This window comes from Mercenaria mercenaria, chromosome 3, assembly GCF_021730395.1.
Source record: "Mercenaria mercenaria strain notata chromosome 3, MADL_Memer_1, whole genome shotgun sequence".
NCBI classification, from domain to species: Eukaryota; Metazoa; Mollusca; class Bivalvia; order Venerida; family Veneridae; genus Mercenaria; species Mercenaria mercenaria.
The window spans coordinates 72,292,956-72,312,525 of NC_069363.1; the positions used below are offsets into that span (position 1 = coordinate 72,292,956).

At 35.5% G+C, this 19,570-nt stretch overlaps 1 protein-coding gene across 3 annotated transcripts in view; it reads left to right on the forward strand.

The window, feature by feature from the left end:
- Nucleotides 1-448: 448 nt before the first annotated feature.
- LOC123524428 (CD82 antigen-like) overlaps nucleotides 449-19,570 on the forward strand; it is a 56,181-nt gene continuing 37,059 nt past the window's right edge. Inside the window, exon 1 of one of the 3 annotated variants that reach the window (XM_045302631.2) lies at nucleotides 449-1,035. In XM_045302631.2, the coding sequence (XP_045158566.1) occupies nucleotides 991-1,035 (45 nt within the window). In that variant the 5' untranslated portion in view covers nucleotides 449-990. Of the gene's footprint in view, nucleotides 1,036-10,415; nucleotides 10,603-19,570 lie in introns of those variants that run through there. The other 2 variants (XM_045302630.2, XM_045302629.2) reach the window with 2 other exon arrangements.

Here is a 19,570-nt window from a genome sequence, read left to right on the forward strand (position 1 = left end):
TAACAAGAATTTCGAAACAATCGCGGATAATCGGTGAAAATTAAGATTCCATTATTCATTGTTTAATTTTGCGGACTGAATCCTACGTATGTTTTAGTGTTTAAAGCCACATCTTGTAGGGAAAAGTTAAAAAGTTAACTTTAGACATATTTCCAAATTGTTTGCATACTTTCGGTAAAATGATGTAAATAACATCGTTTTCCTGTTCCTTAAAGTGTGACGCTGTTCCATCTTTAAAAACCATTTTCTCTTAAAGTATTTTTCATATTGGCTTTCATTCCTTGAGCCAATTTGGATTAGGAAAAAAGAAGAATTACTTTAATAACTGTCGTTAAGAAAATGGATATCCCGCCAAGTTAAGCAGAATTTAAAAGAGCTCTTGGTATTTCGTATTGGAAAACTTGCATTGGAGAGAAGTTTGTGACAACTCGTACAGTTGCGAAATAGTTGCCTTGGATTTCAGTTCAGTTTCAAAGGGTGTGTGCAAACATAATGTATTAAGCGGTTTACATGACGCAGAGAAATAATATGATACTCCCATTTAGTCTGGGGTCAGAGTTCAAGAATATTTAATTTAACCAAGGATAATTTTATTTTTCATTCCGAATTTAATAAATTTCCTTGTGTGCAAATAGCAAATATTTGCTAAATTGTATTCTTTCATATTGTGCGATTTTATATCCTTGATGTTATCGCGATTAAAAGGGTCATAAACAGGATAAAGGATATGCACGGAGTATTTGTAGAAAGGGGCCGCTGCATAAAGAGATTACACTCGTGTGTAAACCGATATGCCTTGAGGGGTTCAGGATAAGAGCGGCTGTCTGAAGATAGGAGTGGTTTCAAAAACAACAAACTCTTGAGATACACACAACCTGTGAGATTACAGCAGGGGAAAATAGTGCCGGGATTTATACAAAGTGTTAGTGGAAAAGGATTTGAATTAATTTGTTAGTGCGAAACTTGGAAACATAGATTTGTAGAGTAAAAATGACGAGAGAACACATAGACGTAAAAATGATGGAACAGATAGAGGTCAGTATAATAGTGACTAACAATACATAGATCACTCAATTAGTATTCTCATGATACTTTTTCAAATTTCGGAGAGGTATATTTGTTAACTTGTTTTATTTTTTCAAACCATTGAAAAAATAATGTGGTTTGATTAAATGTCATGTTTGTATCTAATTGTATACAATAAACTGTATATTACAAAAAATAATGACAAACTGTTCACATAACATTTTACAACCGCGGAATATAAATGAGGAAAATAACGGGAAAATTGTGTAATTTCGCCCATTATCTGCATCAAAACAACTGTTTTCGTATGCTGTTATACATTAACTTATTTATGAAAACGTTCTTTGTATTTGTAACGAATTTTTTGGGTCTTTTGAAAGTTATAAGGGCTTCCTCTACATATCGAGAATATAACGTTATAAAGAAGATAAAAATACTGTTACAGCGGGGAGGGCTGGGAGGTGGGGAAGCGTGTCGTTTCAAATCACGAAGTCAAAGTAAAGGCTCGGCAAATCACTTGAGACTTCTTTCTGTAGACAAAAAAAAAAGAATATTTAAGATATGGTTTTGCTGGACTTCTGTCTGCCTGAATGCACATGAATAAATAATCAGTGGGAGATAACGTCATTATTTCCTCTGGTAACGAGCTTTGTTTTTTTGAATAATTTCTCGTAACGTTATTATATTAATATAAAATCAACTGCACATTAACGGTGATATTATACACACAACAATAATATATATACAGCTCTGGGGACAGAAAATCACGTTTTATTACATGTTACTGAGACTTCAGTAGACTGAATAAGTAATTCTGAAATGATAAAATAACAAAGATTTACCATTGTGTCATATTGTGGCTGAAACACAGACACCGTTTGCAGGGCATTATTCATCTGCATTGAAAATAACTGCAGCGCCACTTCAAAAGAAAACCACGTTACAGAATCAAGTTGGCTATAAATCTTGCATATGCTCATTGGTGATAAAATGGAGGAAATGTTGGTAATTGTAACAACCCTGAAGTTTTATGACTTTCGGTTGGGTGTATCGGGCAAATTTGGTATCAATGGGAAATAACATATGTCGCTGTCGGGTGCAGTATGAACAATGTCTCTCCCCAGACAGCAATATTAAAGAATGAGTGTGCTCTCATATTTAGTCCCAGAAAATTAATTTAGACCATCCGGTCATAGTGTAGATTTATTTCATACCAAATAATCTTAAGGGCAGAACCGGGAAGCAGTATCTTTTGCTAGTTTTTAACTTGACCGACTTACGCAGAACCCCTGAACTAATCTATAGGTCATTCATGATAAAATGTATTAATCTATAGGTCACACATGATAAAATGTATATCTAACCATTAATTTTCCGCAACGATTGGTAATACAAACTTTACGAATCATTTACAAATAATGACCGCCAGCAAACTATATCTACATGACGGTCTGGATTGCGTAAGGCGATGTAAGGAATGAACCCGAGGGTGTGTATATAGCCGAACAGTAATTATAGCTGTCTAAAATATACAGCAAGGTGCATTCACTTTGATGACAACTGGACTTTTATGATGCAATGCGATGTGAAAGAAAAACGTTTATAGGTCAATCTTAACCGTAATTTTATTTATAAATGCATTATTTGATAAAGCATGCATCGAAAAAGAAAAGAAAACATTGATTATGTATTTTACACTGCTACTTTCCAAAACATTTCTATTTAAGTTAAATAAGAAGTCATTTTTTCCTCTTGATTTTTTTCTGTACTTAACGTAAGAGTCAGAGATATGAGATATTAGAAAAATATTAGAAAGTGCAACAAAAAAGGATTTATGGGGAAAGACGTTTAAACAATTTTAACAACTGATGCGCGACTGCAGTAAAGTCTCGGTCTGTAGCATATTCACTACAAATGTAGATTTTTTTTGCAGTAAAAACAGATCGTCCTCTTAAAATACCTGCAAACATTATGTTAACGTGACTGTTAGTGTAAATATGTCCATTAACATTCACAAAAGCTACCGAAACAATAACAGAGGTATAAGCCAGTGTCATCTATTGTAAACACATCTGAGCTCGGATTTCACAGCCTCCATTGTACCCTCTGTCAGTCAGATGTGTAGACAGGGGAAAGACAAATATTGTGGTGTTTGTTTAACCAAACATCCCAGTTACATACACTGAGATATAGTCCAGGAAGATACGCCATCTCAAATACTTGTCGTGCTAAATAACCCGCTTGAATAATATATGACATAATCATCATTATCCAAATGATGTCCACATTTTCTAAACACGTTTCTATATTATCTTCACATTAACCACAACTTCCTATATTCCATGGATGATAATACGAACGTCTTTACAGTCTGACCAGCGGTGGTTTCTTCATCGCGCCGGTGTAGGATTCGTCGTAGATAAGTTGGTGATGGTATTTTTGCCGTCAGCTAAGTTTTATAAAGATTTGAGCATTATTATCTTCGCTTGTAAATGAAAACAAGAAACAGAAAGAAATCTACAAAATATTTCCTCCCGACCACAGTCAGCACTCCTTGTCATTAGTGTAAGCACTTCCGTATATAAAGAGTTTAGAGAGGGAATGCCGTTTTTATGGAATTTGGAATGAAGATTTTAAAAGTGTGCAAAACGTCCACTGATTCACAGCGTAACTATGGCACTTTAAAAAAAACAACCATTTCCTCGTAGTCTGTGAATTTTCATTGCATGCATATAAAAATCGGTCAAAACGTTTTTCCAGCAACATGGCGGTGAGTACCATGGTCCATAGACCTTACGACCCATTCATCCAGCCATATTTTAACTCGACGTTTTGTAATTGTACTTCTAATTTGTTTTAGTTGAATTAATGTTTACAAAGTTCATTCTTCCTCATTCGGGTTTTCATAAAGCTTTATTTACTTTATTACTGATTTCCTGAAAAAGTATTAAAATTATGTTAAAATTCTTTTTTCGCATTTTTAACTGTTTGAAATGGACAAATAGCTTCATATTTACAGCCAACAGGAGTATATTAAAATGATGAAGCACATCTCGAAATAACGAAATAAAAGAAATGAGCTTTTGCACGTGAATAATTTTATTTCTGACGTACTCGGGACACAAAATAATATGTGCTCCTAGTTCCAGTCAATATGAATCACAATTTTTTTATGCTTTAAAGCCCTGCTCCGCGGCTGTTCATATTCTTTTGTGGGTATGCAACCCATGATTACAATAGGTAACAGTTAACAGCCACGTGCCACACTATAGCACGCAAAACACAGGTATTTCATACAGAATTTTATATAAAATAGACCCTATTTTGACAGGCGTCACTGTTCATAGTCAGGATATTCATGCATTTTCAGTGACAATTCAAGGTTAAAAGGTAGGACGGGAGCAGGGCTTTAATGTAAATTTAGGAGATTCACAATTCATATTAGTTTACCGTATTTAATTATATAAACAGATCAGTTGTGAGTTAAGAAGTTTTGGTTATTTTGCTTTATAAATTCACACATGCATTTGAATAGTGTGTTAGTCGCTGTTTGATTGGCGATGTAAAAGAAATGTTGTTTCGGACACTTTTAAGGCGTTACTGAAACAGTCGTTAATTATCTGCTGAGATTCCTGTCTTACAAGAAAGTCTCATATCTCGCATGAAAAATGGCGGTCGCAATGTAAAGCAAAGTTCTGATTGTGCTAGATGGGGACAAGGGACATTAGATTTAAAATTCCACAAATCTGCTGATACCAGTGCGAAAAAAAATCATAAAAAATCCAATTTTGATAAATTCCAGGCAAGTATTGAGCGAATGTATTGCATATACTTAGCAGTTGATTATGTGATATTTTCAGCCTGCCGATTCTATAGTTTCCGTGATAAAAACGAGTAAAACCCAGGTTTCCGGGCACTAAATTTAGAGACAAAAATGGCCCAAAATGCACCTGTAGCGTATTATCTGCAAATGACTGATCTAAAACGCATGCATATTTTTAGCTCATCTGATTTTTTGAAAAAAAAATGATGAGTTATTGTCATCACTTGAGCGGTTGTCGGCGTCGGCGTCTGCGTCGGCGTTGCCTGGTTAAGTTTTATGTTTAGGTCAGCTTTTCTCCTAAACTATCAAAGCTATTGCTTTGAAACTTGGAATACTTGTTCACCATCATAAGCTGACCCTGTATAGCAAGAAACATAACTCCATCTTGCTTTTTGCAAGATTTATGGCCCCTTTTGTACTTAGAAAATATCAGATTTCTTGGTTAAGTTTTATGTTTAGGTCAACTTTTCTCCTAAACTATCAAAGCTATTGCTTTGAAACTTGGAATACTTGTTCACCATCATAAGCAGACCCTGTACATCAAGAAACATAACTCCATCTTGCTTTTTGCAAGATTTATGGCCCCTTTTGTACTTAGAAAATATCAGATTTCTTGGTTAAGTTTTATGTTTAGGTCAACTTTTCTCCTAAACTATCAAAGCTATTGCTTTGAAACTTGGAATACTTGTTTACCATCATAAGCAGACCCTGTACGTCAAGAAACATAACTCCATCTTGCTTTTTGCAAGATTTATTGCCCCTTTTGGACTTAGAAAATCAGTTTTCTTGGTTAAGTTTTATGTTTAGGTCAGCTTTTATCCTAAACTATCAAAGCTATTGCTTTAAAACTTACAACACTTGTTCACCATCATAAGTTGACCCTGTACAGCAAGAAACATAACTCCATCCTGCTTTTTGCAAGATTTATGGCCCCTTTTGGACTTAGAAAATATCAGATTTCTTGGTTAAGTTTTATGTTTAGGTCAACTTTTTCTCTTAAACTATCAAAGCTATTGCTTTGAAACTTGCAACACTTGTTGACCATCATAAGCTGACCCTGTACAGCAAGCAACATAACTCCATCCTGCTTTTTGCAATAATTATTGCCCCTTTTGGACTTAGAAAATCATTTTCTTGGTTGAGTATTATGTTTAAGTCAACTTTTCTCATAAACTATCAAAGCTATGGCTTTAAAACTTGCAACAGTTTTTCACCATCATAAGTGGACACTGAACATCAAGAAACATAACTCTATCCTGCTTTTTGCAAGAATGATGGCCCTTTTTGGACTTAGAAAATCATGGGTAGGACAATATTTCTATTACACAAAAAAAAAATCAGATGAGCGTCAGCACCCGCAAGGCGGTGCTCTTGTTAAAGCATGTGACCAGACGAAAATAATGGTGGGAAGAAAAGTGTCTCATAACCGTTTACTTTTTTCGCAAGTTTGAGCTGAATCTGAATGGATGGATGACAGCTTCCATTTCGTCTGACTTCCGTTACCTCAGGTAAGATTTTAGACCCGGCCGTCTACACGGAGCTAGGAAAATCGATACAAGCACATATTTATTTTACACAATAATTACTCGTAGGCAGGGATCCTTATAAACATCATAAATAACCAGTTGAATATATAAGTGGCAGGGGCCAGTTTCGCATTTGGCCCGGGTACGTTTTTTAAATAAAATAGACAGATGCATTTTAAAGGCATTTATATTCAACTGGTTATTTATGATGTTTAAATATAGAACTGATGATTCCTGCGTACGAGTAGTTGTTGTGTAAAGTAAATATACTCGTGTAGACGGCCGGGTCTAAAGTCCCACCTGAGGTAACGGAATTCAGACGTAATGGAAACGGTTATTCATCCATCCAGATTCAGCTCAAAATAGCGGAAAAAGTAAACGGTTATGAGACACTTTTCTTTCCACCATTATTTTCGTCTGGCCACATGCTTTAAAAATATGCATGTGTTTTAGGTCAGTCATTTGCAGATAACACGGTACAGGTCGCGCAATGTGTACATTTTGGGCCATTTTTGTCTCAAAATTTAGTGTCCTGAAACCTGCATTTTACTCGTTTTTATCACAGAAGCAACAGAATCGACAGGCTGAAAATGTCACACAATGAAGTGCTAAGTCTATGCAATACATTCGCTCAGCACTTGCCTTGAATTTATCAAAACTGGATTTTTAATGATTTTTTTCGCACTGGTATCAGCGCAGATTTGTGGAATTCTCAAATTAACTGTCCCTTGCCCCCATATGCCTTTAAAGAACATCTATCTATTTTATTTTTAAAAAAAACGTACCCGGGCAAAATGCGTAACTGGCCCCTGCCACTAAAAGACTACCGAACTGTCAACAAATCTATTTTACCACCACCACTTGATGCAAAGTGTTGGGTTACCTCCCCTCAAGTTGCTCGTAGTCTAGAAAACGCCATGTAGTATATATGAATGAAAGTTCATTTAGGATAGTCAACCAGACATAAAACATGAATATCAACTAAATTGGTTGCATTAAGTAGCGGTTAACAAGAACATTTGAGCATGATGTGCTCTTTAACCTTTACCATGCTAAATTTCTAAAATGGACTGGTCCATCTTTCATTTCGGGCAATACCATTTATCATTTGAAGGCGTTTTCACTGAAAATTTACTGACTGAATAGCGAACAGTGCAGACCATGATCAGACTGCACGGATGTGCAGGCTGATCTTGGTCTGCACCGGTCGCAAAGGCCAGCAGGCTAAGGGTTAAACAATAATACACAGCTATAAGTTTACTGACAACAACACTCATAATAGGATTTTGCAGGGCTGCAGTGTAGAAAAAATAAAAGATAAGGATAGATTTCCCGGAAGCAGAGGACACCCCAAACATGTATCACATCTAATGTTGTGTCCGATATTGCATATTTGAATAACAGTCATGGGTATTATAGTCCGGCGGGTTAAAATGGTACTGTATATTTATATGGATTACACACTTCTATAACATCCGACAAATTACTACACTACTAAATACAATTTAAAACTGACAATTGCTGTGTACATGTGCGAATAGTGTATATGTCTGTATTTTCTTTTCATCAAGACCTTTGTTCTATATTATAGGTTATTGTTTGATGTTCCTTACACAATGAGTCTTATTGTATTTCATAGAGAGCAGTTTAGTACATTGTATATTTCTGCTTTCATATAATAAAGATTTTGTTCTTTCTTGTAGTTAAGCAGATTTTAGATCGTAATTCTGTCTGTGTAGACAACTTATCAGAGAAAGAACTAGTATAGACATTGTGACATAAAGTTACATCAATTCATCATTTTAACATAATCTTATTCAAAATAACAATATTGAATTTATTTATATAAATGATCGGAGTGTTGATTATGCAGGAACCCATTTCAGCTAAACGCAGTGCGACAATACAATACTTTACAATTAATTTTGTTAACAGATAAATGTTACATATGACATTTATTTGTGAATTTAGCTCTATAAACACAGTTACATATACAATTAGTCAAGTTAAATTCATTTGATCAGGATTTTATACATTATAAGGTATTTAACCGGAAGTAACTGCGTAACGTCAGTTATCCTGAAAACCTAGAATAATGCCCGGTAGCCGTTATACGGCTAGCTTAAATGTTGCCGGAAATCCATCATATCCCATGAATTACGTGTTTTAAAAACAGTAAGAGCTACTTTATTTTCAAATGGCCAGTTATTTTGATGAAAAACAAATCAAAATAATAACATCAAATAAGTAGCAAAATTGTTTAATATAAAGCACAAGAGTCTGTACATTTTATCTAGCCATATGATTGAAAAAATGTGAATCTACAAGTGTGGACAGTTTTATAAAAATCTACTTTGTGAAAAAATTTTCTGTACGCGAAAATGTCATCGAAAGAGTGATATTCCCGGAGAAGCACATTGGGAACATTGACTGGAGGACTAATATTGTCAAATCGATAAAAAAAAAATCAAGTTCAAAACCCTATCTTTTTATTGGTTGAAGTTTCTTCGGTTACAGTGCTTGTAATAAATTTCTACATTGCAGAACAGTAATTGTTCCAAACGTGCAGAAGTATCTTAAGTTAGTTATTTGTTATGAAAAACGCACATTGGATATCTTTTAAAATTACACTATGCTTTTTGCTGCGCATATTTTTGAGTTTTAATTTTCGCAAACTCCCCAGTATACTAATAAAGTTTTCAAAATATTTTAGCAGGTGGCTGACGGCATTCATTTGTCTTTTTTTTATAAACCTTTGGTTCAAGGTTGCTTTCAAGTGTTTCGACGTTTTTGCTTATTTGCCAGATAGATGTAAGATTTTGATAAGTTTAGAAATGTACATGTTGACGAGTATAATGCGAAACATGTGTATGTTCACAAGTGTGTGAAATATGGCGTAGATTATGGTTACATGAAAGGGGATGTCAAGTATGTTATGCAGTACTGCTCACGTCTAGTTGAGAATAAATGCACTTTTACGCCTAAATATGAACACAACTTGAACACAAAGCATTTAGAAGTACGTTACCTAGTCCGAAACGTGACTTAATTATCACTACTTTAAGTAAATTTTGTTAAACAAGCTTATTCGTTTTTTAGCATTAAAACACTAACAACTTTTAAGTAATGATATACATATAGATCTTATTGCAGAGGATGCTTCATTTATGGGAGAAAATCCAGCTAAACGGTCATTACTCACCATTTTCATAATATGACATACCCCTCCCCCTTCCACCCTCAACCCCGCATACACGCACACACACACACACACACACACACACACACACACAAATTTCACATTTATACATCAACTTTAACATCTCTATAACATGTGTGCAAACTTAACTGAAAAAGGTCAATTTTAACCAAAACAATTTTACTCAATCTATAGATACAGTGAAATCTGTTTCAAGGAGCCAGTCCATAGAACGACACAGTATGGCGGCTTAAGGCAAGTGGTTGTTTAAGACAAGTTGAAGTTAAAACAAAATATATTTTAGGAATGTTAGCTGACTGGCTGCTTAAGACAAGTGGCTGTATACAGGTGGCTATAACACATGTAAAACTGTAATTAAAGATTCATGCATATATAGCGATGGTTAGAATCGGGAAATAAACCTTCAAAGACAGCGTAAATCGTTTCATTTTCCCGACTTCAATAATAATAATGATAATAATAATAACATCTTTATTTATAGGAGGTAGCACATGCAGATATAGATCAGTACAAAGTACAAATGATACATCTTAATTTTAAATGTAGCCTTCTGAACAACAACAACAACAACAACCAAATACAATTTACACTATCACATAACCTACTGTCATAATGATTTTAGACTAGAAAGCTGAAAATCAAAATGATCATTAGTTTACAGAAGTAAGCGTTTACAGTATTGCCACAATTTACAAAATAAGGTATTAAACAGCGAAACATTTATCTTTGGTCAGTGTATGATCAAGCTGACTTTTTATGGAGTAGATATACTAAGTGGCCATTTCCGAGGTTTCAGTTTTCGCTGTATTAGAGTGATTCAGCGTGTTGTGAGAGATTTTGCAATCAAAACGACTGTTTCGTGATATTTATACCGGATCTGACAGTAAGACAGTTATAAAATCAGTTGTACTTCATATTTTACAAATTGAACACAATCTTAAATGATGGCACGAAATAATAATGACGAGCTAGTTCTTAAAGTGGATAAAGACGACTTCATACTGAAGGTACAGTGCACTTTGTTTTCATAATAGTATATCATTTCAAATAACCTAGTAGCTGTTTTTTAATAAAGAGTACTTATAAACATCAGCAACAATGATAATTATGTCTTCATTTTAAACAACAACACTTTTTCTAGGTCATCTCTATGTTGTTTTTAGCTTTTAATTCAAAATTTCCATTGTTATTTTGCTGCGGTAGTGAGGTCAACTTTAATATTGTTACAATCTTGAAAGTCCCTGCAATCATCATCATCGTCAGCATCATCATCATCGTCAGCATCATCATCGTGAGCATCATCATCATCGTCATCCTCTTCCCCCTTCAACAGTCATCATTGTCGTTATTATCATTGATGGAAAATAATCATCATTTTCGTTTAATCTTGTTTTGGTAGGGAAAAAAAAACCCGCAATCCAGTGGTTATAGTAATGGTGAGTTATTACTATTTTTGTATAAAAATGTCATTAGTGAAGTATTACGTCCGTTTTAGGAATCGACATAAGGAAATAGGATATTTTTGTAGTTACAGTACTGAATCATCATATAAAAATTTCGTTTTCTCATTTCACATAAAATTACGACACTCACTAGGTCATGTTCGCCCTTTATGTGTTTTATACAAGTATTTTGAATTCATGGTTATATTTTATATTGTATTGTAGGGTACAGTCTATTTATAAAGTTTAATCTCATCATGTAATCTAGAACATCTAAATTAAATGAGAAGATAGAGTGATGGAAGAGAACATGTTGCAATTTGTGTGAAACACATATAAATAATACAGCAATGAGAAATAGCAGCTGCTCAACTTCCCAACAATTGTTGTGAACAAATAACATAAAGCCTCCATAAGAAGCGATATCTTACCATGTAATTTTAGAAGTTTTATTACACTCATTAGGAAAATTCTTAGTTTGTTTGTAAATGTATTACCGTCGTATTGAATTTCATGACATGTTATTTGCTAAACAGTAAATCTTGAAAAATATGTTATTTCGTTTGCAAGATGAGATTAAATTCTTCCAAGTTATTATAATTGCTTTGAATTTCCAGGAAAATGTTTTGAATTAGATATTAATAGTGTATCGTAAGGTCTGTCAAGATTCCTTGGTAGACCCTACCTTAGCTCTCATTTTCTTGCATGGGAAGCACTTTACACGAGCAGTCATGGCAGTAAGATTGCATGTGAAATGATTTTCTTCTTCACGAGCAGCCGTGACAGTAAAATAGTCTGGAAAACACACCTCACGAACCGTCTTAGCAGTAATATAACCCGGAAAAAGTTTCTTCACGAACAATCGTGGCAGTATTATGCACTTCATAAGCGGTCTTAGCAATAATATAACACAAGAAACGTTCTTCACGAGCAGTCATGTTAGTAATATAGCCTGGGAAACGCTCCTCACGAGTTGCATGGGAAACGCTCTACATGGGCAGTCGTTTCAGTTATGTTGACTGAAAAACGCTTTTTACAAGCAGGCGTGGCAGTTGCCTGGGAGACGCTCCTCACGAACAGTCGTGGCAGTTGTCTTGGAAACGCTCCTCACGAACAGCCGTGGCAGTTGCCTGGGAAACGCTCCTCACGAGCAGTTTTATCAGTTATGTTGACTGAAAAACGCTCTACACAAGCAGTCGTGGCAGTTGCCTGGGAAACGATCTTCACGAACAGTCGTGGCAATACAGTACTGTTACCTTGGAAACGCAGTCTTTGCAATGTTGTAGCCTGGTAAATGCTCTTCATGTGCAGAAATGGCTGTAATATAGCCTAGAAAACGTTCTTCACCTGCAGCCGTGGCAGTAACATAACCCGGGAAACGCTCTTCACTAGCAGTCGTGGCAGTAACTAGCAGCCGTGGCAGTAACATAACCCGGGAAACGTTCTTCACTAGCAGCCGTGGCAGTAAATAACCCGGGAAACGCTCTTCACCTGCAGCCGTGGCAGTAACATAACCCGGGAAACGTTCTTCACCTGCAGTCGTGGCAGTAACATAATCCGGGAAACGCTCTTCACTAGCAGTCGTGGCAGTAACATAACCCGGGAAACGTTCTTCACCTGCAGTCGTGGCAGTAACATAACCCGGGAAACGCTCTTCACTAGCAGCCGTGGCAGTTATGTTGATTGGAAAACTTTCTTTAGAAGCAGTCGTGGCAATACAGTACTGTTACATGGGAAACACTCTTCACGTCCAGTCGTTGCAATAATGTAGCCTTGCAGTAATGGCTTTAATACAGCCTTAGAAACGTTCTTCACCTACGGGTTATATCACTGCTACCATATTTTGCTATATATTCTTTACAGTATATTTTAAACTGTGGAAATCTGAGCCAAAGAAAATATTCGCATATATTTGAAAAAAAAGTTCGCAAAATTAGTCGGAATAAAATTAGAACTATTTTTGGCTGAATCAAGGCAAGGAAACGTATGGTTTTTTTTATCTCATTTTAAACAAAGGTTGGAGATGATTTCTGGCATGAGTCTTTAGAAAACTCAACCAGAATATCAGCATTAAAATTCTCTCAGATTTCGGGAAAAAGATCCGCGAAATTTAGATTTGTATTAACAAAACTTTGTTTATTTGCACACAGATTATCGACGGAAAGAAAGATAGCATACCAAGAAGCATTATATGTAATGTTATTGAAGATGAATTTCACTTCATATTAGAATGCTATTTATTTTCATCTTAGGCATTGTGATATATGCAGAAATATTGCGTATCAAAATTTAAAGAGTTGTTTTCGTCTGATACATTACCACATTATTCAGAAAGTTGTATACTAAACTTTCCATCTCCGAATACCTATCTAAACACGTTTCTCCTCAGCATAAACAGAGAACATGGACGCATTGAAGTTATTAAACTTGAATGACGCATAATAGACACTGTTTTTATTTTTCACTATATATATATATACTAACTGGTGTAACTTATATGCATATTGTTGCGCAATCATTAACATTTAATTTCACTCAAAAAAATTATTACACAAAGTAAGTTTCACTATAATTGATGTAAGATGTGACATTGTACGTGAACTTTGCATATACATGTATATACATGTTTGCTATAACGGAGTAACATGTCATATTAAATGTCGAATTTACAGTTTCTGTATAATTGGTGTAATATGTTGCATTGTATGTGGGACTTACATATAAACATGAGTATACTAAGTATATTTTCACTAAAAGCGGTGTAACATTTCAAAATTTATGTGGAATTAACGAATATACGTCTATACACATTTCAATTGTAAGTGGTGTAACATGTCCATTAGATGTGGTATTTACGTACATACACACACGTTTGTTATAATTGGTGTAACATGTCAGATTGTGTGTGGAATTCACGCACGCACGCACACATTATGTTAACTTTAATTAGTGTATCATGTCATATCGTATGTGAACTGTACGTATGTTTGCAACGTTCAACGTTGTTGCACTCGAACTTTCCTGGTAGTTATTAGGGAATCGATCTTACCGATTAAAGGCGACGAAATCTGGATCGAGTCCTCTACGTCAACATGCGATATACCGAATGAGATATATACTATCGAAATAAAAAAATGTGTCCTGCCGGCACGTGCACAGAGCGTCTGACTTCGTAATTTTTGGAATAATACGCTTTTTCCTTGTGCCTAATAAGCGTCCACATAACTTGTCCCAACCGCAACGTCTTGCACATCAGTACAAATATGGGCAGTGTTGTTTTTATTCCAAAGTCTACCTTTAAAATGATACGGAATCGATGCTATCATTAGACAGTTCTTTTCAAATCTTATGTGTTGAGTTGAAGTCGGATCGAGGCAGTGCCTTATTTCATATTAACTTTTATGTTTGTACTGAATATAATATACCATGTGAACTGAACCTTTTGTTCGACAGATTATCTATTTAAGCGGGAACTTGGAAAGTGTTTCCACCAGAAACTGAAATAATATTTTTGTCAAAATATTTCATATAATAATAATATAATGGACTAAATATAATTCAGTTCATTTCTACGTGCACAGCCCCGGCAGCGGCTAGTAGACATGTTTTGAGTGATGGCGATGAAGCTGAAGTATATTATCCAGAATTCCATTAGTTGTGTTGAAAATAGCGTGACCAGACTGAAATTCGAGTCTACATTAAAACATTTAACATTAAACATTTAACATTTAACATTCAAACATTTAACATTCAAACATTTAATACTCAAACATTAACATTCACCAACTTTGTCGAGCTAAATGTTGATAAGCGATCCTCGAAGGAAAATTATCTTTCGTTGATCATACCCATACGGACAAAGTGGGTTGGAAATGTGATTGGAAATCGTTAATCTAATGCCGCAAAATGTAAATGATCTTGTGTCTTGGCTAGTTTGCCCACTGATTAGAAATATGGCAATATATCCAACTGTTGATAAACTGTTGAATTCAGCTGACATTTCCTCTGTAGCAGAGAAACTCTTACCCGGGCTTATCTTTTGTGCATGCGTCATTGGCTTTTATTCACGATTTTCGCAAATCAAGAATTGTATTACTGATTATTGCTCCTCGTTGTGTCAGACATTTTCAAGGGTCCTTGCTGATAAAACACATTGCCTGTATTTGAATGAAACACACCACTTACATTATTTCTTACGGGAATCTCGGAAAATTGTGTTTAATTTTGTGATAGGCGACTGATTGACGTGCATTGATTCGGTTTATTGTCCGGGTTGGACAGGAGAAGTGTATCTGGACAGTAATATATTTCATTTCCTGTTTGGGGATCTGCCATATACGTTTGTGTATAATCCAAGACTTTGCTATCGTTATGTACAATACTCTGTCTTTTAAGCTGCATTTTTGTACTGTCAGGAGAATTGCTTGTCTTTCACATAATAAAAAGAATCAAACGTTAGCGGACTCCTGACCAAGAACAGAGTGATGCAAGAATTTAGCCGACTCCTGGCCAGAAACATACAAGAATTTAGCTCACTCCTTTATCTAATACTATACAACTGCTTACAGCACCAAACAAAGAATTTTACTGACTTCTGAAAAGAATCTTTTAGACTCCTGCTAACATATTCAAAACATACATATAAATGAGCATAGAATCATGCAAAAATTTGACCAGAATCATGGGGGGGAGTTAGCACACTCCTTCAGCTACATACAATGGTACTAAATTCTTTATACATGAAATTGTCGGAGTGAAATTATTCTGAGTGTTTTCGCTTCAGTCCAGAAAGAAAGATATATATGTAATTTCTGAGTTTTCATATTTTCAATTGTCTAACAGCGGTCTGCTTAAATCCCTTGGGACGTATAGATATCTTTATTTACAGCTTTACAATGTAGCATTACTGCGGATGTTTAACAAATTGTTTCAAACTTTTAAGTCAATTGTTTTGTCCATCCCGTTGAGAATCAATGGATGAGTTAAAGTGTGTATCTTCGTCAAACGTCGGTGAATTTTAGTGAACAAAATACATATGTAGCGTTTATTTTATGAAAACACGTTGGAATGGGGTTAATCTTTGTTGCGAACGAAAACACGTGGGCGTTCTATATAAAATCTAACGATAACAAAAAAGGCAAAAAATAAATAAAGAAAGAAATAAAGAAAGAGGGAAAGAAAAAAAGCGGTACGTATAAAATAACAGTTTTTTAAGCGTTCGATTTATCTACATTTCATACATCTATTTTAATGCAAGTTACTTTTCATCAAACGATAACGTATAATTAAAGAAACATGTAATAAACGGTTCTGAGTTTTGTAATTTGGAAGTAAGACATTGGTAATCGTATCGGTCGAATTTTTTCTTCGTGATATTTGTATTCACGTGATACATTTCGTGATATGAGCGTTAGCACGAGATATTTTCGTGGTATGTTATTGATAACGTGAGATATTTTCGTGGTACATGTATATTATTTTCCTGATATGCGCGATAACTTGAGATATTTTCATGATTCTTTTGCCATTCTTAAGATGTTGAAATGAATGAATCGTTCCAATATATTGTATTTACTTTGTTGTCAAACGAACGAGCCAGCTCGATAAAGGAAATAATGGGACGATTTATCACCGAAGGGTAAGAGGGGGGTACAACAGCTGATCAAAACAATCAAGAGAAACCATTTATAGATTGCATTCCATCTAGGAAAATTGTAACTATTGACGTAAGATCACTGAAATGACAGACTGGGTACCATATCTACAATTCTCTGAAACTGTATGAAGATGTTACCTTTTAAAATATAATTGTGTTCTGTGTTGTACTTTGTCTACATTTGAGTTTGTGTCCTCTTTCTACAGAAACAAAGTCTTTAGAAAGGCGTCTTTACTGATTCGACTAATGAATGTTTCGTTGGAGTCAGTGACAAGTATATGAATAGACACGGTCTCTTGGTATACGGGTATATATGTGAAAAGTTATATAATTATGTTAACATTTAGAATAATTTCCTATTAACGCTACGCATAGGATCTAAAGACGAACCGATAGAGGATCACGCTCATGCGATATTTCCGCCTGTTGAAAGCGAAAGTAGAAGTTAACCCATATCATGCTGGACAATATTGATTCTGCCTTTCCGACCAGCGTATATCATTATCAACCTGCACATCTGTGCAGTCTGATCATGAACTGCATTGTTCACCATTCAGTCAGTATATTTATGGTAAGCCTCCCTTTTAACAATTAATGGTTCTGTCCAAATTGAAAGATGAACAAATTCATTATAGAAATTAAGCATGGTAATGGTAAAATGTCTAAATTTAGCATAGGATTTTTTCAAGTATCGTGTAAAACTTACATTGAAATAACATCTTCAGGTCATCTTTTGTTAATCGGTGCCATTTTGAAGGTTTAGCAAATCGCTTGTTGGAACAAGTCGTCTGATTGGTTCAAATAAAAATAGATTGGTGGAAATTAAAAATTCGATGATACAGATAGTTGAACCATCAGATTTTACAGTTAGGAAGATTGAGTACTTTAGTCAGACTGCATTTAGAAAAGATGCACAAAGTTGTTTCACTCACAAGGTTAGCTTTTTGTGAAAGCTAGTCAGTGGCACGTTTACTATGATTATGTTCAACATAACTGAGACTTAAAGATCCGTGAAGTACATTAATAAACTGGTATACCATCGAGCAGTTACGCCAACAGGAAACAACTTTCATTTAGAAATAGTCTTTTTTGGATTTAGAAAATAATCTGTAATAACGGTTAATTTCTTTCTTCATACTGACACTAATATTTTCTCAGAAAACCATTTTCTCGCTAGGGTCAAAGATAAGAGATATTGTAAATTTTTCAACTGGAAGAAAGTGCTATTAAAGAGGATTTTATTGTAGAGGTATTCGTTTTGAAGGACTCTAATGACTGATGCCAGTCTAGCTCTCAGGTTGCCAGTACATTTGCAAGTGCTCGCACAGAAAGCGAGGTAAAAATGCCTCAACGGGATGCGCACAGAAAGCGAGGTAAAAATGCCTCAATGGGATGCGCACAGAAAGCGAGGTAAAAATGCCTCAATGGGATGCGCACAGAAAGCGAGGTAAAATGCCTCAATGGGATTCGCACAGAAAGTGAGGTAAAATGCCTCAATTGGATCCGCACAGAAAGCGAGGTAAAAATGCCTCAACGGGATCCGCTCAGAAAGCGAGGTAAAATGCCTCAATGGGATCCGCACAGAAAGCGAGGTAAAATGCCTCAATGGGATCCGCACAGAAAGCGAGGTAAAATACCCCAATGGGATGCGCACAGAAAGCGAGGTAAAAATGCCTCAACGGGATGCGCACAGAAAGCGAGGTGAAAATGCCTCAATGGGATGCGCACAGAGAGCGAAGTAAAAATGCCTCATTGGGATGCGCACAGAAAGGGAGGTAAAAATGCCTCAATTGGATCCGCACAAAAAGCGAGGTTACACATGGGTGAAAGTTTTCCGGAATACTCCGGAAGTTCCGGATTTTCCATCTCGGCCGGGATCGTTTTTCCAAATCGTCTAAATCCGGGTCGAAATTCGGGGGGGGGGGGGGGGGGGGGGGTTGGTATTGTGTCATCAATCAACAAAGCTTATAAAATCAGTCGATCGGCGACAAACACAATCGACTCTGTTTATCACATTTGCCGTTTGCAGCGCATCTCGCATATTGTCAATATGTAACGACAATTTTAAATGGCCCGCACAGGCGCTGTACATCAATCAAAACAACTGTTACGTTTTTCATAAATTTTACATGCGCCGAAAACTTCCCGCGCGTCAGAATTTGCACGGACTTTTGTCTGCAGCATGCATTTCTCGATTTCTTGCATGCAATTTTATCTTCAAACACCACGGACATGTAGCCGCCTCGTATATTGCGAGTTATGTCTTATACGAGTATTGATGGGTTAAAGTCTGGATAGGGACGAGTGGACCTCTCTGTATGCTCATCCGATCGGACGCGTGGATTTTACCTCGTAACTTTACCAAATGCAGAAATTACATCCCTAAAACTAACCTGGATTGACTGGAATTTACCCGCGAATCGTAAAGATATCAAAACGTCATACCAGTAATTTTCCATTCCACGAACACGTGCGACCAATCGTAATAATAATATCTAATTTAGGCTAGATCGCCGTTACTTTTGTTTATCGACACGTACACAAAAAATGCGCGTAGTGCATTCATTTTTTAATATAATCGCTTCAAATTTTCAACACCGCTTGAGAAGTAATACAGTTTGAATTCTATAACGATTTTAATAAGATATCGACAGAAATGTAGGCAAAAGTCTATAAAAACGATCGAATTTTCATACATTTATTTGTAAAATTTCAAACAGCGCCATCTTAAATATTTATTTATTTCTAAAAGTAAATAAATACTACATTCTATGGTCATAAAATTCAGACTTTTGACAAGAAAGTACAAAAAACAGAATTAAAAAATCTTAAATAATAAAAAAGCGGCAGCTATTTCAATACAGGCAAACAGATTTC